Source organism: Mus musculus, chromosome 1, assembly GCF_000001635.26.
Source record: "Mus musculus strain C57BL/6J chromosome 1, GRCm38.p6 C57BL/6J".
Taxonomy (NCBI): Eukaryota; Metazoa; Chordata; class Mammalia; order Rodentia; family Muridae; genus Mus; species Mus musculus.
This window is the reverse complement of record NC_000067.6, coordinates 52,671,926-52,696,079: the sequence shown is the minus strand read 5'-3', so window position 1 is coordinate 52,696,079 and position 24,154 is coordinate 52,671,926. Positions and strand designations below refer to the sequence as shown.

Genomic DNA, 24,154 nt, shown 5'->3' with positions numbered 1-24,154 from the left:
TTTGGTTTTTTCGAGGAATACTTTGGTTTCTCCATCTATGGTAATTGAGAGTTTGGCCAGGTATAGTAGCCTGGCCTGGCATTTGTGTTCTCTTAGTGTCTGTATAACATCTGTCCAGGCTCTTCTGGCTTTCATAGTCTCTGGTGAAAAGTCTGTTGTAATTCTGATAGGCCTGCCTTTATATGTTACTTGACCTTTTTCCCTTACTGCTTTTACTATTCTCTCTTTATTTAGTGCATTTGTTGTTCTGATTATTATGTGTCAGGAGGAATTTCTTTTCTGGTCCAGTCTATTTGGAGTTCTGTAGGCTTCTTGTATGTTTATGGGCATGTCATTCTTTAGGTTTGGGAAGTTTTCTTCTATAATTTTTTTGAAGATATTTGCTGGCCCTTTAAGTTGAAAATCTTCATTCTTATCAACTCCTAATAACCGTAGGTTTGGTCTTCTCATTGTGTCCTGGATTTCCTGGATGTTTTGAGTTAGAATCCTTTTGCGTTTTGTATTTTCTTTGATTGTTGTGCCGATGTTCTCTATGGAATCTTCTGCACCTGAGATTCTCTCTTCCATCTTTTGTATTCTGTTGCTGATGCTCCCATCTATGGTTCCAGATTTCTTTCCTAGGGTTTCTATCTCCAGCGTTGCCTCACTTTGGGTTTCCTTTATTGTGTCTACTTCCCTTTTTATGTCTTGGATGGTTTCATTCAATTCCATCACCTGTTTGGTCGTGTTTTCCTGCAATTCTCTAAGGAATTTTTGTGTTTCCTCTTTAAGGTCTTCTACCTGTTTAGCTGTGTTCTCCTGTATTTCTTTAAGTGAGTTATTAAAGTCCTTCTTGATGTCCTCTACCATCATCATGAAATATGCTTTTAAATCTGGGTCTTGCTTTTTGGGTGTGTTGGGGTGCCCAGGACTAGATGGGGTGGGAGTGCTGTGTTCTGGTGATGGTGAGCGGTCTTGATTTCTGTTAGTAGGATTCTTATGTTTGCCTTTCGCCATTTGGTAATCTCTGAAGCTCATTGTTATAGTTGTCTCTGGTTAGAGCTTGTTCCTCAAGTGACTCTGTTAGCCTCTATCAGCAGACCTGGGAGACTAGATCTCTCCTTAGCTTCAGTGGTAAGAGTATTCTCTGCAGGCAAGCTCTCTTCTTGCACGGAAGGTGTCCAGATATCTGGTGTTCGAACCTGCCTCCTGGCAGAGGTTGTGTTCCACTCACCAGAGGTCTTAGGATCCTGTGGGTGATCCTGTGTGGGTCCTTGCGGGTGTCCAGAGACTCCTCAGGCAAGGCCACCCCGGTGCTGGGGTGGACCGGAAGGGACTTGTGCTTTGTTCAGGCCGGGTTATCTGCTTCCCTATTTATGCAGTCTTAGGTCCCTTGTGATTCGATTGGAGCGGAAGCTGTGTTCCACTCACCAGAGGTCTTAGGATCCCATGGGGGATCCTGTGTGGGTCCTTGCGGGTGTCCAGAGACTCCGCAGGCAAGGCACCCGGTGCTGGAGTGGACCGGAAGGGACTTGTGCCCCTATTCAGGCCGGGTTATCTGCTTCCCTAGTTAATGCAGTCTCAGGTCCCGTGCGATTGGATTGGAGCAGATGCTGTGTTCCACTCACCATAGGTCTTAGGATCCCGTGAGTGATCCTGTATGGGTCCTTGCGGGTGTCCGGAGACTCCGCAGGCAAGGCACCCCGGTGCTGGAGTGGACCGGAAGGGACTTGTGCCCCTGTTCAGCGGTATATGCTTTTAACAGTTTTAGTTTTGAAGTATTTGGGTGTGGCAAGCAGCCCAGTTCTTCCAGAAGCAGTTTCGCAAAGACCATGATTTTGTTCAGTTCTGAATTCTGTCTATTCAATTATTAAGTTCTAAGCTTTTCATGACATCATTTTCCCCATTTTATATTATATTTAGATATATTAATTCTTGCATGCTAAGATGAACTAGATTAGAGATAAAATTGTTCAGGTCCCTCATTTAAAGACTTTGCCTGGCAGCTTTGGCCTTGAAGCCTGCCCCATCTTATGTCAGCTCCGTCCCTAATGAGACAATGCTGGGTGTGCTACTGGGAGTGCTACTGGGTGTGCTGCTGGGTGTGCTGGGTGTTCTGGGTGTACTGCTGGGTGTGCTGGGTGTGTTGGGTGTGCTGAGCTGCAGTTTCATTTAACTATAAGTCTGGATGGCAGTAATTACAGGGGAATTAGGGGGAATTTCATGAGTATTTATGTACATCACTGAGTGTGGGTCGGCTAGAGAGCAAAGGTGGGGGATGTAGAAGGGCCTGCTGTTACTAGTGGTAATACTTGAGTGTGAGGTATTTTTAAAATTAAAAAAATATATTATTTTGTGTTTGTTCACATGATGTTTCTGCATGGGCTATATACTACTTGTGTGTGTGTGTTTGAGAGAGAGAGAGAGAGAGAGAGAGAGAGAGAGAGAGAGAGAGAGAGAAGGGGAGAGAACCTCCAGCAGTCAGTTATCTCCTTCCACTTCTATTTGGGTCCCAGGAAGCGAACTCAGGTCACTCTGGGCCATCTGCTACCTCAAGTAACTTATTTTCAGTTTATCATAGTAGTAAGGAAAAGTACATGAATCACACAGTTTGAGTACTAGAAAGGAGACTCAAATAGGTTGGTTCTAGGCTCCCTGCTTACTTATGTAGTGTGGGGCTGTGCATGACTCCCACAGCATGTGTGTGGAGGGTGAGCAGAGTCGGCTTATGGGAGTCAGTTCTTTCTGTCACCATGTGAGCCCTTGATGGGAACCTCATGCTCATCAGGTTTGGTGGCATGAGCGTCTTGCTGACCCTAGGTGCCTTTTTCTAAGATATTCTCCTTTACAGGAACAAAGGTACAGCATGCCCAGTTTAAAGACAAGCGGGGAGGGTGGGTCTGCCAGGCTTTGTTAACTGGTGCTCCTTAGAACTGTGGGGACACAGCTTGTTGGTTAAAGTGCTTGCTGTGCAAGTCTGAGGACTTAAGTTCAGATCCCCAGAAACCATACAAAGCTGGACCGTTAGCACATATCTGCATTCCTGGCATTCTCACAGAGATGAAAGGCAGGAGGGATCCCTGGGAGCTCCTGGGCCACCCAGCCTGGTGTGTGCAGTGGGGACAAGGCAAAAGACAAGGACTGGCACCAAGATTGTCCTCTGATTTCCACACATTTGCCAACACACACACACACACACACACACACACACACACACCAATATTTATTCATATGGAAATGCATATACAATAACACACACAGAGGACAGTATTTCATATGGAAATGCACGCACAATCATACCCACACAATCACATACACACACAATCACACATACAGAGGGAGAGGGAGATGGAAAGGGGGAGGGGGAGGAGAGAGAGAGAGAAGTAGAGGGGGAGAGAGAAAGAGAGACACCCCACCATTACCATAGAACACAAGAATGAGTTTAGTTCTCCAAGGCCGGTGTCATGACTAGCATGATCCTACTTGCATAAAAGAGAAAGTAATTTGTTTCTTGTGGTGACTTACTGCATAAAATCATATTCCTATCTCAGTATCTCCACTTAAAAAATCCATTTTCAGAGTAACTTGGGAAAAAGTGATTCTGTTTTCACAGTCATTTCACAATCATTTTAGAGGTGCCCATGGGGAAGGGGCTTATGACTTCTGCCCCTGACTGTGTGGACCACAGGAAGGTGGTTTTACTGGTTTTTCTTTAAGCCATGGATTACAGAACTGCTGTTCTCAATTTTTCACAGGAGATTTAGAGCATATATTAAAGACATTATTGTCAGAAAAAAAGATATGTTATCTCCACATTTTCTCAAAGGGAATAAACTTGAATATTTTAAAAAATGTCTTTGTAAATTCAGCTAACCCTACACATGCACACACACACACACAAACACACACACACACACACACACACATGCATTCTCTAAAAGAGACACCATCCCCAATGTTCAGAACTTTTCTGGTGATAGGATTGAGTTCCTTTGTCTGTTTTTTGGTGATGACGTTCACAGAGCCAGATTGTGGCGATCTCCCATGATGCAGGTGGGGACTCTGTAGACCTCTTACTCCCTGGCAGAGCATTCTACCCAACAGAAATACAGCCAGAAGTACCTTACTGTGCGGAATCCTGCAGCTCCAGTTTCCACAGTTCCCTCCAATTCCTGAAAAGCTAATAGAAAGTCAGTTCTAACCAATACAAACAGTATCAGCTGTAAAATTTGACGAGGCAGCTCATCATGATCTGACTTTGAAAGAAAATTTAGCAATGTCAGTGATATTTCCAAAGTTGAGAGGGCAGTGTATGTATTCTACCTATGAAGAATCCCATGAGTTACAGACTGAACCAGGAATTCCACAGTGACCAAAGAGAGGCAATCTGTAGCAGTTACACAGCCTGGATTGGGGACTGCAGAGACCAGGGATCAGCACTTGATTTCTGGGATAAGTGTGTCCCTGGCTCTTCAGCAGTGATGGCTTGTTTCTTTTTTTTTTTTTTTTTTTTTTTAAAGATTTATTTATTTATTATATGTAAGTACACTGTAGCTGTCTTCAGACACTCCAGAAGAGGGCGCCAGATCTTGTTAGGGATGGTTGTGAGCCACCATGTGGTTGCTGGGAATTGAACTCAGGACCTTCAGAAGAACAGTCGGGTGCTCTTATCTGTTGAGCCATCTCACCAGCCCGATGGCTTGTTTCTAACATTGAGCTTCAGCATTAAACAACACAACACAGTAGAAGACTGCACTAGTTCTAGTTTTAAAGGAACTAGAGTTTAGAAGGGCTGAGGTGTAAGAGGCCAGGAGATTTAGGGGATGGGGTATGATGATTCCAGTACCGTGCTGGTCCATGTGAGCCACTAAGGAAGATGAGACATCTTTACAGTATTGCCAAGAGACCCTTGTCTAATACAGTCCTGTTTCTGAAGAAACTAAACAGAACTCCCCAGTCCAACTTCGTGTGCATGTCTGTGTGTCTGTCTGTCTGTGACTTATAGACACATACAAAGTTAGTAGGTATGTTTACTTATAAAGTATAAAATATTAGTACAATTGGGTGGGTCTGGGATGGAATTATTAAGTAGGCAATAAAGTGAGCCAGTTAGAGCTTTTCTTTAGGAATCACAGTTAGTGGCTTTCGATGTTTAGATTTGTTTTATCTGTGCTGATGGGTGAGAAAGAGAAGCTAGTCAGAACAAGTTCATCACCAGTGGATTTTCTTTGTTAGTTGTGCAAACTGGAGCATTTTGAAATAAAAATAATAGCAACTCTTGGCTGGTTTTGTCTCTCCAAGTCCAGTTTGTACATGGGAGACATATAAGCCATATTTTGTAAGTGCAGTCCATAATGATGATAGGAATCAAAAAAGAAAGAAAGAAAGAAAGAAAATACAAGTCAAATTTGTTTATATTCTCTATAGTGCCTTCTCTCTCTCTCTCTCTCTCTCTCTCTCTCTCTCTCTCTCTCTCTCTCTCTCTCTCTCTCTGAGGGGTGTGTGTGTGTGTGTGTGTGTGTGTGACATACATATGTGTCTGTTAGACAACAACTTTTGCTGCTGGTCCTCCTCAGTTGCTGTCCAGTTTTTTTTTGTTTTTTTGTTTGTTTGTTTGTTTGTTTTTTGTTTTGTTAGACAGACTCTCATGGGCCTGGAACTCACCAAGTAAGCCAGACTTGCTGACCGGTAGCACAGAATCTGCTTGCCTTTGCCTCCCTAGTACTGGGATTACAACTGGAACTGGGGCTGCCACACCTAGTATGTTATTTTTATATGGGTTCTTGGGATTAAACTTAGGTCATGCTTCCAAGGTAAGCCTTTTACCAATCAAGCTATCTACCCAGCCCCCTTAGTGCCATTTTTTAAGGCCTTGGAAGTATAATATACACATTCATCTCTGTGGTAGCTTGCATACAGCATAATTGTAACTATTGCTATTATTATATTTATGTGGGTTTGTTTTTTTTTCAATTCCTTTCCAATTCTTCCTTCAAAAATATCAATACATATTGGAAAAGATTCTTGGAGTTATTTCAAGTTTAGAATGTTATTACTAAAGTGTATGAAGTAAAGTTTGAAAAATAGAACTTGTGATTAGAACTCAAAAGGAAGCATTTGACTCTTGTGTCCTTGAAAAAGCATCTTTGTAAAAATATATCAGTATAATATATCCTAGTCCTGAGGCTGGCTTATTAATAAGGGTCTACTCGGAACCCAGCTATTCATAGCTCACAACAAAAGGCCACTGTTCCAAGAACAAAAACAAATCCATAGTTTTCAGTTGTTAGCACTGTGTTCTCTTCCACCCTCAGGGTTGATGAGGCACTGGAAGGCTTAGAGAGAGCAGAATTGGCTTGTTAACACTTCTTAGTTTTGTGACTGTAGCCTGCTCCTGTTCACGACATGCCAAGGTGGTAGCCAAGGTGTGCACTGGACAATCGTGAAGACTGTCCCTTCATGTTCTCTGTTTGCACAATCACAGTGAGACTCATCTAGTAGTGTATGGTAATCTTAAATTTGACATTCCCAGTGACCTAAGAATTACATAAGGTAAAGAAACATTTACATATACACAAGAGAAACATGTGGCCATTTATGTATGTTCACTGTCCTTTTCCTAGAGCAAAGGCCAAGCAATGACATTCAGTGTGGTGTACTCATAAGAAGGGATTGCATGCAAGAGGTAGACTAAGTCAGCATAGAAGGCTCTCAAAATACCACAACAAAATTAAGTGGGTAAATGTCTGAATGCTATACTTTGATACCTTTATTAGGATCTAACAATACGTAAATATTAAAAGTTAAGCATTTTCATGGATAAATGAACATATTTAAAAAAGTACTGAATGGAGAGACGGAGTATATTCTAATTGTTATGAGACTTGGATTTTTTTTTTGACAAGACACAAGGAAAAGGGAGCAAAGAAAACCCACACTATATGACAGTTTCCTGTCCAAGGAGGGAGGGAAATGGGTCCTAAGTTTCCATTTCTTGGTACTCAGTGTTCTCTTCATTTCTTTTGTTTGTATTTCCTATTGGAAAAAAAATTGAATACCTTGTCACCTTATAGTGGACTTATATAACCATTCTACTGTTGAAGACCCAAATATATATGAGTAAGTCACTATAGCTATGTCTTAAAGAGGCATATCCTTCCAAATATATCAGGTACACACTAAGAAGTTTTTATACTTAGTTTATTACTAAGTTTTCCCTAAATAACATAAGCAAAAATTATTAAAACTGTGCTTTAAAATATTAACATAGCCTCTGGCTCTATTTTCTTTTGTTTAATAATGAGACTTGGTCATATTTATATATCCAATTAAGAATTTATGTTCTATTGTGTCCATGAGCAATAGCCCTAATTTGAGTAGTAATTGTAGTTCTTTTTTTATCAAAGAGAATGGGGTTGTAGTGGGGCTGTTAAGAATGTGCAAAGACCAGGGTTTGATCTTTAGAACAGGGGTGAGGTAGAGTAAGGGGGTGGGGACGAAAGCTCACATGAGGATATGAAAAAGCCAAGTAATGTCCATTCTGAACAGCTGTGTGACTACTTGGTTCCTTCAGTGTTGGTCTCCTTACTAGACAAGCCAAAAGCCTAAGTCATTTAACTAATTTTATTTCTACATATCCATATAAATATTTAGGGAGCTGCAATTATATAATTTAGAAGAGAAGGAATCCCTAGAGCTTTTTTTTTTTTTTTTAATATCTCTCTCCAAAGACTGTTTAACCTAAGGAAGAAAAAGACATAATTCATTCTTATTTCTGAATTATTACAAGCTATTCTTCGGTGACTTTCTACTGAAAACATGCCTGACTCTGTAACAGGCACAAGTTATTAAATCTTTGCTTTCCTTGTGGCTCTGGCATTAACAATGAAAGTTTAACTTTTGATTATACCCCCTGGTTTTGTGTCTTTGGACCATGCCACTGTGTGTTGTAGTTACCTGTAGAGGTTGGGATTGTGGTCCAGTCCTGGGCTACCCCCACAACCAGGCATTTCATTTCATTTTGGAAACTGAGAAAGAGTGAAATAGGTCAGGCTAGGCTTCACTCCGGCTGCCAGTCCAAGCCCTAGATGGTTGGGTAGTATGGCAGTGATCATGTTTTCTCAGTTTTGTGAGTTTCAAGTTCCTTGTTGGTGAAATTGGAGCAACAACTGTACCTGAGTTCAGCGCATGTTTAAAAGCCAGTGAGATAATGCACAGTCTTGACTTGAGTGCTCAGCTAGGAACAGGAAGCAGTATCATTATGTTATAAGTTCACGCCTTGAGCAAACGTTTATTAACTACACAGTCTTGGCAGGCACTTTTGTCGATGCGGGCAAACATGCAGTATATAACATGACAGATGAACGGGCTTCCTGGACTAATGTTCTATTGCGATGGGCAATAAAGAGTAAACATTATTTTAATTTCATGATATGTGAAACATCCCAAATTAGCTAAGGCAGGGGAGTGGGTTTAGTGTAGGTAAGTCGTGTGTGTGTGTGTGTGTGTGTGTGTGTGTGTCTGTGTGTGTGTGTGTGTGTCTGTGTGTGTGAGTGTCTCTGTGTGTGTGTGTGTGTGTCTGTGTGTGTGTGTGTGTCTGTGTGTGTGTGTGTGTGTGTGTGTTTTCTCTGAAGAACTGTCAGTTGTTCAGAGTCCTGCACATTAAGATTTAAAGACAAAGAAAATACAGGAGTGTGAAAGTACAGTAGTAAGTGGTAAAGAGCAGTAACTGAGCAGAGCGGGCAGGAGTCCTGCCTGGCTCAAGGATCTCAGGAACAGTGGCAATGCTCTTCTAAGATGGATGGAATTTGAGCAGGGGATGGCTTAAACAGTACGTTCTTTCTTTGAAAATAAAGTTTATAGGAAGACAGTATTTCTGTGTACATGTTGGTGTGTAGTATACATGTCTGTGCATGTATGTGAGTATGCATTTAGGGACCAGAGGTTGACATCTGGTGCTTTGCACTGTCATGCTCCACCTTATCACCTGAGTAAGGGCCACTCGCTGATTGGCTGACTGGTTGGCCAATGAGCATTAAGGATGCTCTGGCCTCTACTCAGCCCTGCAAGCTGGGGTTACAGCTCACAGGACCACTCTTGGACTTTACAAGGGTGCTGGGAAATCCAAACTCATGCTTTTGTGGCAAGCACTTTGCCTACTGAGCCTTCTCTCCAGCCTCTTTTCTTGTTTTGTTTTTTTCCAGTAAAAGTTATTTAAGTATTTATGTTGCTATGCACCTAGAAAGGTCCATTTTACTATATCTTTGGATTTCAGAGAAAATATGAATTGTTCTTTTTTTTTTTGATTGAACGATAAGTCAATGCTTTGTGTTCTCATAATTCAGTTGAAAATTTTTATTCTATTTTAACAGCATCAAGATTTCTGAATTTCCCTAAATTCTAGAGCATAAGTAAAATATAAAAATATGGTAACAATCTCTCATTGCAGTAAAATATAATTATAGGATATGACAATGAGAATAGCGGTGGCTATACTATCATTTTCATGCTTATTACATACAAAGTGCTTTGCAGAAACATATTAGATGCCTTAGCAAAAGGTGTTTGGTGTTGCTCTGTCCATTTTAAGATGAGAGTTGTACTTGTTAAATGTCCATGGTAGCACAGCTCATTAATAAATTGACAGTATGTGTGCACCCAACCTCTGACATTGTGACATCACCTTTTCAACTATATTGAGGAATTTCACTATTATATTATAAAAGTAAAGTTCAAAAGCAATCTCAGGAGCACTTTTAGTAAGTCTGCAGTTTTATGACTTCATGTTGGGGAATCCTGGTGATTCTGGGTTCCTGGTGGATTATTGGTTGGACATGCTGAAAACCATCAGACTTCAAAACTACAAATCTCAGGCACCTTTGAGGCAGAGCCGTGCTGTAGAGGGCTGGGCGACGCACTCCCGTGAACTGACCTGCTGGCACCTGATCTGGCAGTGGGAGGCCTCCTGGAGATGAAGCCTTTCCAGGTTCTTAGGCTTTCCATGAGGCCATGAACACATGGGACTAGTGCTTAGCAGACATGTGCTTGTGTGCTCACTTCTTTTCACGTTTGTTGGTTCCCTTCCTCCCTGACTCTCTCTCTCTCTCCTCTCCCTGTCCCTTCCCTCATCATCCTACATTTTCTGTCCATTTCTCCCCTTCCCTTTCCCTCCCTGTTTCTTTCTCCTTCCCTCCATTTTTCTCTGTCACATTTCCTGGAATATAAGCAGCCTTCTACCAGATAGTAAGAGAGTTGTCACCAAACACAACCATGAGTCTCCAGGTCCCAGAACTTAGAAATAAATGTCTGCTTTTTTACAACCCAGGTACCTTCTTAGGGCAACCTGAGGTAACCTCTATGCCTCTACACAGAGGCAGGAAGGAAAGCCTGAACTGTATGTAAAGAGATTTCTAAATACTCTCACAGCCAGGGGATGCTGCAAAGGAACTTATGGCTCAGCATAGCAAAATAGCCAAGGAATGAGTCCAGCAGTGGCAGACCTTTCTTCTGCATGTGTATGCATCCTTGGTGACATGTACATTGGTTTAGCAAAACTACTGTGCAAGCCTAAAACAAACAAGCAAGCAAGCAAACAAACAAACATCAAACCAGATTTGTCCATAATCTCCCCTTGTTTGGAAGAAGAGTGAGACTTCAGTCCAGGTCATCTGATCATTTACACATGTCATATATTATTGTCAATGTAACCATTATAGATGACATTATGATTTCATTGCAATTAATCAAATCACTGATAATGACTATGACTATCTTCTTACTAAGCTATTACTGCTAATTGTATTATTCTAGAGTTGTATGATACTTTTTAGAAATCAGTTTCAAATGTAGGCAGAACATGATAACACATACTTGTAAAATGAGATTTTAAGACAGGGAGAGGTGTGTGTGTGAGAGAGAGGGGGGGATGGAGGGAGGGAGCGAGGGAGAGAGAGAGAGAGAGAGAGAGAGAGAGAGAGAGAGAGAGAGAGAGAGAGAGAGAGAGAGATCCTTAAAAGACTGATGACGAGAGGAAGGGCTGGGATTAGATTTAAAGATCAGGTCAAGTGCTCTGTGCTGAGTGCTTGTGTTGAGTGCTTTGTGTTGAGTGCTCTGTGCTGGATGTTCTGTGCTGAGTGATATTTGTTGAGTGCTCTGTGCTGAGTGCTCTATGCTCTCTGTGGCTTGTTTCTACCTCCCTTCTTCTCTCACCATGTAAGCCTGTCGTTGATTTCTGTGACTTACATAGCTAACAGGAGACTTCTGAGCCTCCAGTAAGTAAGGAACCCTCCTCACCTCTTATCCTGCCTCCATTGGACGGATGCCTGTGCTGTCTCCAGCTTCCTCAGTGGAGATGGCTCCTTTCTTCCTAGAACACCACTTGCTTCTGGGTAAGCTTTTATTGTGATCCAGAATCTTGGACCGATGCTGAGTGGCATTTACTTTTTCTCTTCTGCCTGTTCTTCTCATTGATTTGTGAAAGTTTAAAATGTCAGAAAGTTTTCCAAAGCCAACACAAATACATACCCAGCTTCTTTAATCTAAATGCTTAGGCGTGTCCTGAGAAAACACATTAACATGCCAAGCTACTGTCCAGGGACCCACCCTGCAGTAGGAAAACAACAGGTGGCTGTCAAGTCCAATAATGACTCTCTGCTGGACCCCTTCCCCCACCCCAACCTTCTCTTTGCTCATCTGTGAAATGGGTTGCTGGAGTAGCCACTGTGCCTCTTTTAGTTTGAACTATGGGTCTACTGTATGCTATGATTTTGAAAGCAGTCATATATCAGACCTCCCCTTCTTGGATGCCCTTATCCTTTTATGTCCCACGATGCTCAGACTGTGAGCAGTAGGCCTATGCAGGAGACAGTCACACATGCTTATCTGTCCATCCAGCCAGTGATGGGTATGTGCGTGTGTGACTTAGAGCAGTGCTGCTGTACCAGACTATGTTCTTCAGAGCTATGTGACTTCAGTGGAATTTGGAACCTAGTCTTATGGGTTTGGGCAGAATTCTCAAGGCATCAGTGTTCTTGCTGAAAGCTGCATTTTACTTACACAGTTTATTTTCTATTCCGTGTGTGTCTGGGTGGAAGGATGCATGAAGTGCTGCAGCACGTGTATGGTTCTGGGGGTTGAACAAAGGTTGCCAGGCTTGGTGGCAGGCACCTTTACTAACTGAGCCATTTTTTTTTCTAGCCCTACACTTATTCCTTATAGGCTTATTTGATCTGTTCAAACGTGACCTTATAAAGGCCACTTCACGTATGCCTGCCTGAATATAATCCACGTGCCCCATTGTGCTCCACACTGGCAAAGTGTACTTATTAGCAATGTTTGTACAAGCCTTTCGTTTTATATCAACCAGTGGAAAAGTAAATGCCAGTCCCCCAGCTAAAGTAAATGAGCAAATATGTCTGAATGGGGCTGGACAAAGTGCTCACAGCCCTTCTCATAGACCCAGCTTCCTTCCACCTCTTCCTTCCACCCAACTGCAGAGTCTGGACACCAGCACTGACCCATTGTTTATGGGGAGGCTGTAGTGACACACTCTTTGAAATGAATGTTTGTAGAGGTGGTTAAATTAGCATGACGGCATTTGTATGAGCTCTCATCCATCCTGACTGCTGTCCTTATGAAAAGTAATCCAGACACAAGCAAGCACAGAGGGAAGACATCCTTCACAATGACATAGGACAAGACAGTCACCTACAAACCAGGGTGGAAGGCATTTGAAGAAATCAACGCTACTGGCACCCTCTTCCTGAACTCCAAGCCCCAAGAATCCTAAGACAGTAACTGTCCATTGCTTGAACCATTCAAGTTCTCTGTAGTATGTGCGGGGCTAGACCCACAGGACTGGCTTCATCTCACTATGGCCTCTAGTCCTTGGCAGATCACTACTTAGCCTTGGTTTGGCCATATGTAGTGATGTAGAACTTGCTCACTCATAAGGCAGCTAACATTCGTGTCACATGGGACATGGCAGAAAACCTTACTCAGAGAGACTTAAGTGAAGAGGGGAATATATTTGTATAGCTGAAAAGCCCAGCTATACAAATATATATACAGGCTGTACCTTTGTCTGCCTTGCACTCTCTCTTCCAAGAAGGAAGACCCACCTGCTTGAGTGTCCTTGCAGCCCGCTTCTCTAGTCCCCTTGGCTACTCTTCCTCATCATCCATCTTATCAGGGATTCTCCATCCCCTTCACTTTCTGGCTTTTTTTTTTCTGTCTGATTTGTAAGTCATGTCTTCAAATGTACCATTACAAGCACAAAAGCAAGAGGAGCAGCTATGGACTTGGTCACAATTCTCCTTTAGTTTGAATTTTAATTAACTTTTTGAGTTCTTTCAAATGTCACCTAGAGCCAACTAAACTCTGAATGCCTTTCCCAAAATAACCAATATATCAAATGCCACTGATTATGCTCTGGAAATTATAGCATTCATACCATGTGGCTACCTCAGCCCTATTAGGAAAAACTAAATAATAGTGTGTGTGTGTGTGTGTGTGTGTGTGTGTGTGTGTGTGTGTGTTCACTTAGCTTTTGCCTATTTGGAAAACATAACATCTGAGCAGAAGTAGATGGATCCCATTAATAACAGTCCTATTCACTTTTGAATATTTTAATTTTCTTCCTGAACAAGTACAGACAGGCAAAAGAACAATAAAGAAACATAAATATGACCATAGACTGGCACTGCAGTGACCTTGCCGATGGTGGCTGTCATTGTCCTATTAGCTCCTATAGCCATCTAAGAGGAGAAAGATCTGACAACAACAGGGAATGACTTGGTCCAGCAGTGACCTCAGACTTTGTTAACTCAACTTTTATTGGTATCTGCAGAAGACACACACAGCTAAGATGATCATTGCTTCTCTCTCATCTTCTCTTCTGATGCAGGGTGGTTCTTAGGCCCTGTTCTCTCCAAGGATGGGTCAGTAGCTCAGGATACCTGCCTGGTTGGTGTCTGCCAGGAGTTCTGGCTTGTCCCTTCAGCTGTTCTGTGGGAACACTACTGGCTCTTGGAGCTCTGCGGCTTACATGTTAACAGTTCTGTCTTTTAGTGAGACAAGCCTATTGTGAGCAGAGCCTTGTTGTATGCTTCTGCGCATGTGCTGGCTTCCGTTGTACATTGTACAGTGTCTCAGGATGTCACTCAAAGCCACTTCTTGTCCCTATGCATTGAACTGTTTACATCTTCACAGAAATCACGTTTATCTTCAAGCTTAGTCATGAACATTGTCAAAAATGTTGCCAAATATGGACATCTTTTTTTAACCTTCCTGTTTCTAAGAAGCTAATCAATTTCTTCATAAACTATTCACTTATTCCTATACTCTAACCAGCTATCTGAAAATACACACTTATAAACATAACATATTACACAATGAGTATTTATATCTTATTTGCCATTGTACCCACATAGTGTAAATGTGTTTATTAAATATTTACTAATTAGTGTTTGATTTAAAGTATTCCTAATTCCCACCAGTTTGTATCTATTTATTGAGTACTCATTATATCAGGCAGTAAGTATAAAATGGAGTGATCATAATATCAGAGACCCCAGCTTCCACTGACAACATGGTCAGCTTATAATGTATAGTTACTACAAGCTAAGTGTTGTGTAGAGTCACATGGTGTAGTTATCATTCGCAAAGGGAATGGCCCTTGTATGTGCTATAGCTGAGTAAGATCTGAAGTAGCACATCTGGACATAGGGATGGGGTGGTGCTGTGCCAGTTGTTCCTTCGGCATGCATATGGACTAGAGGACACAGTGCTGGCCTAGGGAGGCTGTGTGAGAAATAGCTTTTAAGATAATATTGGTTTGATTTGAATGTCCCTACTACATTCTATATGCTTTCTGATATGACTCTGAAACAAGCAAGTAGTTTCCTTAAGTCTGTCTCTACAGAGCACCTTCTCCTCCTCCTCCTCCTCCTCCTCCTCCTCCTCCTCTTCTCCCCTCCCTTCCTCTTCCTCTTCCTCCTTTTAGGTTCAGAAAAAAATTATTGTGGAAATACTATTTCATGTTTTCAACTCTTTAGGCAACTATGTGGTTTAGTTACACCCAGACTCTCAATAAATTAAAGATATAGGAACAATATTCAGTAGTATTTCAGCTAGGACCGTGTTATTTTTTTTAATTTTATTTTTATCATTTTGTTTAGGGGTGTGTATGTGTGTGTCACAGATTTGTGGGTATTTGTGGCATCCAGAAGAGGGTGTCAGTTTGGCCAGAGCTAGAGTTTCAAGCAGTTGTGTCACCTGACAAAGGTGCTAGAACTTGGAGTCCTCTGCAAAAGCAGCCAGTGCTCTTACCCACTGGGCTGTCCCTCTAGTCTAGCACAGTGATATCTTGGTTAGTGTATACTATTAAAATACACTGTAGTTTTGTCTGGCTCTTGGGAATGGGCACTGCACTGTATTATAGTTGATATCCTGCTCACATATGTTGTATCAGCAACCCCAAATGACTTCACAATTCTGTGTCTTTCTTCAATACCACCCATTGAAAACAATACCAGCTTTATTGTGACTGTCAGTCACCCCAAAACTGCTACTACTATGAACTGTGGTTATATAAAAAGTTAGAGTCTCATAAGCACTTTTCACTGACCTTCACATTTTGCTCCAATTTAGGTTGATCTGACAAGTTATTTGGCTTTTTTGCTATGTTTACACATCTTGGTGGGTAATGTCACATATACCAAATACCTGCTCCAAACCTGCCTCTTTCTTGTCTGCTTTTCTTACTGAGTCCTGCTACGAATAGAAAAGAGATGAAAGTTGTTGCTACTTTCAGAGTAATGATTTATAGGTTCCTATCCACGTTCGCTCCCTGAGAAGTGTTTTAGGTCACTGGTACCAAGGAATAGGCTAAGACCCTGAACATAACGTTATGTCCAGTGTAAAGAGTTGGTCTTTCCAGAAGAAGGCCTCGTAAATACACAATAACTTCCTTTTTATTAACAAACTTGGAGTAAATGCGCTGGCTTCATAGCTACCCTAACAAAATACTAGCGACAGGACAGCTTCGGGTATTTGTTTTTCTTCAAAGTTTTTGAAGCTAAAAGTCTAACATAAAAGTGCTTCCAGGGTTAGCTTTTCTTAGGGTCACTCTTTGGCTTGCCTTCTTCCACTATCTGTCCCTTCATTCTCTCTTCCCCTCTTCTAAAGATACCAGACATTGGATTAGGACCCACTTGTGTGACCTTATTTGATGTCACCAAATACATTCACATTCAGCCTTTATAAAGGGGAATATATTATAGTTTAAATATCCTGTTCAAACACTCAAGGGATTCTTGGGTTTTGCTGAAATAATTTTCAGTCATTAAGTGTGTCTAGCTTACCATGGCTGTAACAAAATACTAGAGACAAGATTTAAAAGGAGGAAGAAATGTCTGGGCTATGACTTCATTCCAGGTTAACTTGGCCTTGTGTCTCTGGGCTTGAGGTTGGGGAGGACATTGTAGTATGGAATGTGTGGTGAAAGAAAGCCTCTCACCTCGTGGTGGCCAAAAAGCAGAGAACAGGGAGAGGGGTGGGGTCCCAATATCCCCGTCAAGTACATGACCCCTGTCTTAGTTGTTTTCCTCACTGCTCTGACAAAATACCTCACATGGCAACTTAAAGGGAGGAGGGTTCATTTTTCCTCTCACAGTTTTAGGCAGTGCACTCTGTTATGGCGGGGGTTGTGGGGGGAAAGGGAAGGGCGGTGGCTTGTCAGTGAGGCAGGAGCTTTGTGCTGTGGCTCCTCATTTACAGCTTGGTGACTTGAGAATCAGAGGGTGCGACTGACACAGGGCCAGCTATAACCTTCAAAGACCTACCAGTAGCTCCCCTCCACCAGCCAAGCCCACAGCCTCCCAGAACAGTGCCTGCCAGTTTTTCCACTGCATTCCAATAGCACACCCATCTGGGGACCAGAGCTGCCACATGTGGACTGTGGGGGACATTTGAAATCACAAATCTAAGAGGGTCCCTCGGGAATCCTGGAATAAAGTTTTTGTCAGAGAATAAAACATTTCTTGGATCACCCCCCAACACACACACTTTTTAAAGTAATGATAATGCCACCACTTATCAAGTACTTGTGTTGTGAGATCACCACAAACGTGTGGGATACTATGTTATTATCGGTATTTGATGTCTGACGATCCTTTTTTAGAGCAACAGAGTAAGTTGTTCTGACTATTCTCATTTTTCTCTTTATGGGACTCTTTTTGATCTAGCACACTATCTGTTGTGACTTTGGAACCAAGGGAATGAAGTAATGGTAAATTAATTCATAGCAACTAAGCTGGTTGGTTTCAGTGAAGACCAAAGAGTCCCACAAGGTACACACCAGTAACTTTAGTGACTGCCGCTCCACATATGGAGAACCTGGAGGTCACACTATAATGCAACCTTTAATCTGGCTGCTGAACATTGTGCTACTTGAAGCTGAGAGTTTTGAATTGTGTCCTGGATCAAATAAAGTTTCACATCTCAAGAGCATGGTTAAAGGTGGGCAGTATGAATGTTTGAGGGTGGTTAGCAACTTTGCTTAGGACAGGCTTATGGAATACAAGTGGAGACACTTGGGAGAAGCATGCCTGTGGTTCTCTCAGCATCAGAACAGCCTTGGAGGTTTTTAATGTACCACACCTGGGCTTTACCCAGAGTGCTGTTTATTGAGATGGGTCCTGACACACACATTTGGAAATTATCAGAGTAAATTTGATCTATAGCTAAGGCTAGCAATTAATGAGCTAGGCCAGTGGTCAAGGTTGTGTCGTAAGGGCCAAATCTGGACTACATCCTGGTTTTTTGTTTGTTTGTTTTGTTTTTTGTGGGTTTTTTTTGTGCCCATGAATTAAATAAAAATTCTACATTTTGAAAGTGGTTGAGAAAAAGCTAGAGAATTCATGAAAATTATATTAAATTTAAATTCTAGTGCTTCTAACTAGCTGTTGGTATGGGCACACTTATTCATTTGTGGCTGCTATCACATTGCCACAGTGGAGTTCAATTGCAATAGACTGTAGTGCAGAAAGCCTAAATTGTCTACTTCATATGCCCTAATACTAATCCCTAAGTTAGGCTAAGTGGGAACCATGAACAGGGCTGCTTTCCAACTTAAAAACGAAGCTGAAAGGCCTGTTTCTGTATAGGGGTTTATATCTTAATTTTCTGTGTCATTTTTTTTGGTAACAGAGAGAGGCTGATAGATTAGTAGCAAGTAAAAGTAATTTTTATCAAACAAGACTGAACTATATGCTTTTATTCACTAAGCCACATAAGTATGAACACACTATCTGTAGAACTAGATGGCCCAGGCCTCTCTCTATGGAAAGAACTTCCTTGAGGATCTCATAAGCTCCTTCTAGTAGTGTGTCCCTGTCCCCTGCACCTCCCACTTTGACTTTGTCTTTTCTTGCATACTTATGATCACTTCCAGCTAGAGGCAGTGTTTAGGGAATGTAAAAATACAGTTGTACAAGATGAGGGCAGGTGCCGATTGTCCTGTGGGTTTTCCTTCACTCTGGTTTTCATCCACTTAGAGAGCATGGCAAGCAGGCTAGGAGGAGGCTCGGTGGCTATGGCCACTTTCTGTGCTTCTAGAGGACCTGAGCTTGGTTCCCAGCACTCATAGCAGACAGCTTGCAACAGCCTGTGGCTCCATGTCCAGGAGATATGATGTTCTTTTCTGGTTTCTATGTGTACCTGGAAACATGTGCACATGTTCTGCCTGCCTGCCTACCTGCCTGTCTGTCTATCTGTCTGTGCCTCTGTCTCTCAAGGAAAGAAAATAAAAGCCTCAAGGTTAAGAAAATTATCTGTGCTGCACAGTCTTATTCTATGCTCATTTTGATTGACTTATATTTTTGGCGGTAGTAATATGAGAGATTGCTGTACATTTATCTGTTTTGTAAGAATGTGATATCACAGGTAATTTTAAAAATGACAAACATGAATCAGTGTACTCCAGAGAAAACATTTGATTTCCAGTTTATCGTTTGTCATACTTGCTTGGCTTTCAAAGATGTGAATTTTATGAAACTCTTTGGTGACCTGCATATATATATTCAAGGCTTAGGTTTCCATTTTTACACTTCCCCCGTCCACTTTAACCTCTCTGCCCATCATTGTGAAGTGACTATGGACCCAGCCATGTCTAGGCTCCAGCCACTTGGAAGGAGGCCAGCAATGTCATTATATTGCTGGCCGTGAGCCCAGACTATCTGAAAAAGCATCAGTTTTGCCACTAATGAAGTTTTTAGGAAGGGTGATGCTGGCTTTGACATTAAGCATTTGGGGACATTAAGCATAAGGCAGCAGGCAGATAAGATAGGGACAGTCTCCTTCCAACACTGGTGGTTAAGTTTTTCCATGAGGTATCCTGTTCCTAAGTTTGGAACATATCCGTTTAATTGTGAATGGTTTGGAGAGTGAAATAAGTAATACTCACAATTTGTGTTTCACACTTGACCCTCAATACTCCCTCATTTATTTATTTATTTTTCTTTTCCAGGGTTTTATACATTGGCCTGGCCTGTAATACAGCTCGCTATATTTACATTTCCTACCTGGAAAATGCCTGGACTGTCCTCCCTATGGAAGTTCTTCAAGGTAAGCTGACAGCTAGCAAGAGACCAGCCTCTTTGCTGCTCCTGCAGTGACCACAGTGGCCCTGGGCCCTGACCTTCTGCATTAGGGTCTACCCCGGAAGGAAGGGAGGGTCCACCTCCAGCTCTGATGGCAGAGGCTGGCTCTTCAGCTGCTCTGAATGCCGTCTTGTGCTGAGCCAAACAAGGCTGGATGTTTTCCACACCCTTGTTTAAACAAAGAAAGAGGAAGAAATTCGGCTGCACAGCCCTCCAAAGATGGTTTTAAAATTAAAAAAAATAAAAATAAAAAAAAAAACCGGATGTATCTTTTAAAGGTTCTTCTGTTATATTTTCTCTCTTAGGTTGTTTTTATTGCATCTGGTGGTTTATAATGAAACCTTGAGGGTCATGTTACTGTTTTTCCATGAGCCACCTAAGTCTTTGCTCAGACAAGCTCTTCCAACTTCCTTCTGTTGCTTCAGGGCACTGCTTCCCACCAAGATATAAATCTGAAAGACTCTTAGCATGTGGGTCAAGAGTACTGAATGCATTGATCTGTGTTCAAAGCTTCTTGCCATGTTAGTGTGCATGACCCTATCTAGATTCTAAAACTTTGCTAGCCTGAATAGTGATTGGTGTTATGATTTTGATTGTCAGGATAAGAATACTGGAGTAGAAGCCCTGTGACAACCTGGGCTCCTAAATCACTGTGATTGCATAATTTCATTAGCTTTCTTAGGTGTTGCTGTATCATTTCCTAACTTGAAGGACGTGAGTGTACTTTAGCCAGGCTAATGTCCTGTCATGACTCAGATTCACAGTTACTCATCTAAGTAGACTATGTAAAACACATGCTCATTTACTATAGTCCCTGCTCACAATGAAAAAAAAAAACCACGCTAAACTAAAGAATAGGTATCATTATAGTCATGTAATTATGTAATTCAAAAATAGGCATTCTTTAAAGGTGCTTTTCCCAGATCTGATATAATGTGTCATTGGTAAGAGAAAATGAGTTTACAAGTATATATACAAAGTTGGATTATATAATAGCAAGTTATTGTTTGTTAAAAGGAAAGCTATTGTCTGTAACTTAGAAGTCTGAAAGGGTTTTACAGTGAAGCACACATCTCAGCATCTTGTCACTTAACAATCATAGACAAAGTGTGGAGCAGAGACTGAAGGCAAGGCCATCCAGAGACTGCTCCACCTGGGGATTCATCCCATATACAGTCTCCAAACCCAGATTCTGTTGTGGATGCCAACAAGTGCTTGTTAACAGGAGCCTGATATAGCTGTCTCCTGAGGTGCTCTACCAGTACCTGACTAATACAGAAGTGGATGCTCTCAGCCAACCATTGGACTGAGCACAGGGTCCCCAATGGAAAAACTAGAGAATGGACCCAAGGAGCTGAAGGGGTTTGCAGCCCCATTGGAGGAACAACAATATGAACAAACCAGTACCTCCAGAGCTCCCTGGGACTACACCACCAACCAAAGAGTACACATGGAGGGACCTATGGCTCCAGCCACATATGTAGTAGAGGACAGCCTTGTCTGTCATCAATGGGAGGAGAGGCCCTTGGTTCTATGAAGGCTCTATGTCCCAGTGTAGGGGAATGCCAGGGCCAGGAAGCAGTAGTGAGTGGGTTGGTGAGCAGGGGAAGGGGGAGGGAATAGGGGGTTTTCTGAGGGTAAACCGGGAAAGGGGATAACATTTGAAATGTAAATAAAGAAAATATCTAATAAAAAAAAAACCAAAGAAATGTATTGCAAAAAAGAGAGAGAGAAAAGGATCATAAAGCAGTAAGCATGAAGAGCAAGGGTTCTCATAAGGAAAACCGAATTTGTGGCATTTCCCACTTCAAGGGTCTGTTCTTTCGTCTTGCTTAATTGTAATATCTTAATTGTTGATATATAAGGAAATTAAGATTCCATAAAGAGATCTGTGTGCCTACTAAAAATTCATGTTGCTATAAAAATATAAAAATGTATATTGCGTATTCACTAATATACTATTTTTTCCTTAAATTAAATATAGATTAGATAGAAAATGACAGTTTACATAAAAGACTCAATAAAAATAGCATTGGTGAATTTGAGCATGCTGGGTTTGTCATACCTGTTCTCCCAGCACTTGAGAGGTTGAGGGAAGACGAGTGTTGTGAGCTTGAGGCTAGCTTGAATGCAGTGTGAGATCCTGTCTATAAAAGCCAACACAAACAAACAACAAAAGACAATTCATGGCGTGATGAAAGGAACAGTCCAAGAGTTTTAGAAGAGAAGAAAACAAATGATCTTTGTTGTCAATTTAGAAATCCTTTTCTGTTATTTAGCAAAGATGTATAAGGTGAACAGAGACATGGTTTTAAAATGGGCTCAGGTGCTAAGGTCTTGCTCTGGAAGCCAGACAGACACAGTGCATGGATGGACGGCAGGGTGTGCACTTGCAGTGAGAAGCTCGTTAGAGCGATTAACTAGATTTGTGAAGCAGAGTAGAGGCCTGAACATTTTATTGCAAAATTCTTCAAGGTCTGATCTGAGCTGGCATCTGAAGGGCCACATGTGGCCTATCGGGAGTAGACACCAGCTATGGAGCAGCACTGTGGACCAAAGAGTAGATGGCAAAAGCCACCCCCACTCAGGAACACAAACACTGTGCTATGCTCAGGGCTGGATGGAGTGGCCATCACAAGCTGCTGACCTGGGACACAGGTCCTTATGGTATTCCCTTCAGAGTGTGTCATGTGGGCCCCGGGCATGTTCTGGATTGAACAAGAATTCTTCCTGAGGCCAGGTATGGCTTAAATTTCTATACTTTTGTTTTACTCTCCTTTGTGCCCATGGAAATCAGTGCTGATCTGCCACAAGTAAGAAAGGTCCATAAATGCCTCCTGGTCCAGCAGAGGGTTCTGCAGCCTGTTTCCCCAGAGCTCCCTGTTTTATGCTGGAGGACGTGGCTTCAATCCTAGGCAGGAGTTGGTATTCTGGCTACACAGATCCCCTTCTTTGATACATGGTATCCCCAGAAGGCTCACACAGATGAAACCAATCCACACCATATTACTAAACAGGTTTGTTTGGGCATCCTTGATTCTGGTATCTGTATAGGCTTGTCCAAATGACCTTAGGGTCTGCCCTTAAAGGAGATAATCTTAGTATATAGTCAATGCAGGAAATAACTGTAAGGAAATCCTGATTGTGGGACAAGCCTACTCGTCATCATAAACACCTATTAAGGGTAGGGGTATAGCTTAAGGACAGTATTTGCTTAACATGTATCAAGCCCCTGGGTTTGAGTCCCAGCACTGCTGGGAAAGAAAGATGTCCTCCCCCTGTGTGTATTACGTTTGTGTACACACATGTGCATGCAGTAGCAGCATACATTGAGAAGTTACAGTATAACTTTCAGGAGTTGAGTCTCTCTTTTGTGGGTTTCAGGAATCAAACTCAGGTTCCTATAATTTTGTGGCAAGCACTCTTACCTGCTGAGTCACCCAAGAATAGCCTCTTTAAAAAATATATAAGGGAAGTCTGTCTATAGCAGCAGGCTTTTCTACCCATGCCCAAGTTCCAGAAATAATGACTCTGAGACTGAATTATTTATGAATAAATGCCTAGGCCTAAAGCTCTGGCTCATTCCCACTAGCTTGTAACTTAATTAACCCGATTTATTCTATTCTAAGACCTGCCACATGGCTAGTGACCTCTCCTCAGGTTCATGTGACTGACCCTCTCCATCAGCTCCTTCCCCGTGTGGTGGTCAGTGCTCGCTTGAAGCCCATCCTTTGAGAAGGCCAGCTACTGTTTTCAGCAGGCAACTTGGCAGCACCATCCAAAGAATCAGGCTTTCTGCTGTGGTGAGTCTGCAGTGATTTAAGAGTGGGTCTGAGCGCTGGCAGAGCTGTTGGACGGTGGTAATACTGGCCAAGATTATTTTTATTTTTCACAATTACTTTTACAAGGAACATTTAGATATTTGGGATTGTGACATTCGATAAAGGTCAAGATCAGAAGTGCTATGCTCCTTTCCTGTGTAGAGGTTAGCTGTAGCAATTTACAGAAAGACTCAGCAGCAGATGTGATCACAATTATTCTTGGTATTAGTGTGTATTGATGATGTGAGTTCAATTCCAGGGACCCACATGGTGGAAGGAGAGAACTCTTGCAAACTGTCATCTGACTTCCACACTATCACATGCATGCACCCTGTCCAACATATAAAGTAAATACGTGTTTTGTTTGCTTTAGTGGAGGCTTAGCAGTTAAGAGCACTGTCTGTTCTTCCAGAGCACCCAGGTTTGATTTCCAGAACCCACATGGGGATTTATGACCATCTGTAATTCCAGGCCTAGGAGATCCAATGCCTTTTTTGGCTTCTATGGGTGTCAGGCATGCACACGATGCACAGATATGCATCCAGGCAAAATACCTACACACATATACAAACAAAAATGTATTTAAGGAGAATAAACCAGACAGGGCTGCTATGGTGGAAGAGCTCCTTTTGAAAATGTATTTTTATTTATGTGAATGTGTATATGTGAGTTTATGTGCACCATGTGTATGTATGT

General features: G+C 42.0%; 1 protein-coding gene across 4 annotated transcripts in view; it reads left to right on the top strand.

Moving 5' to 3' along the window:
- The window catches only part of Mfsd6 (major facilitator superfamily domain containing 6), a 71,073-nt gene that overhangs the window by 31,279 nt on the left and 15,640 nt on the right, over positions 1–24,154 (top strand). For all 4 annotated transcript variants that reach the window (NM_001357464.1, XM_006496374.4, NM_133829.2 and 1 more), the window contains exon 3: positions 19,505–19,602. In NM_001357464.1, coding sequence (NP_001344393.1) covers positions 19,505–19,602 — 98 coding nt within the window. The remainder of the gene's footprint in view (positions 1–19,504; positions 19,603–24,154) is intronic.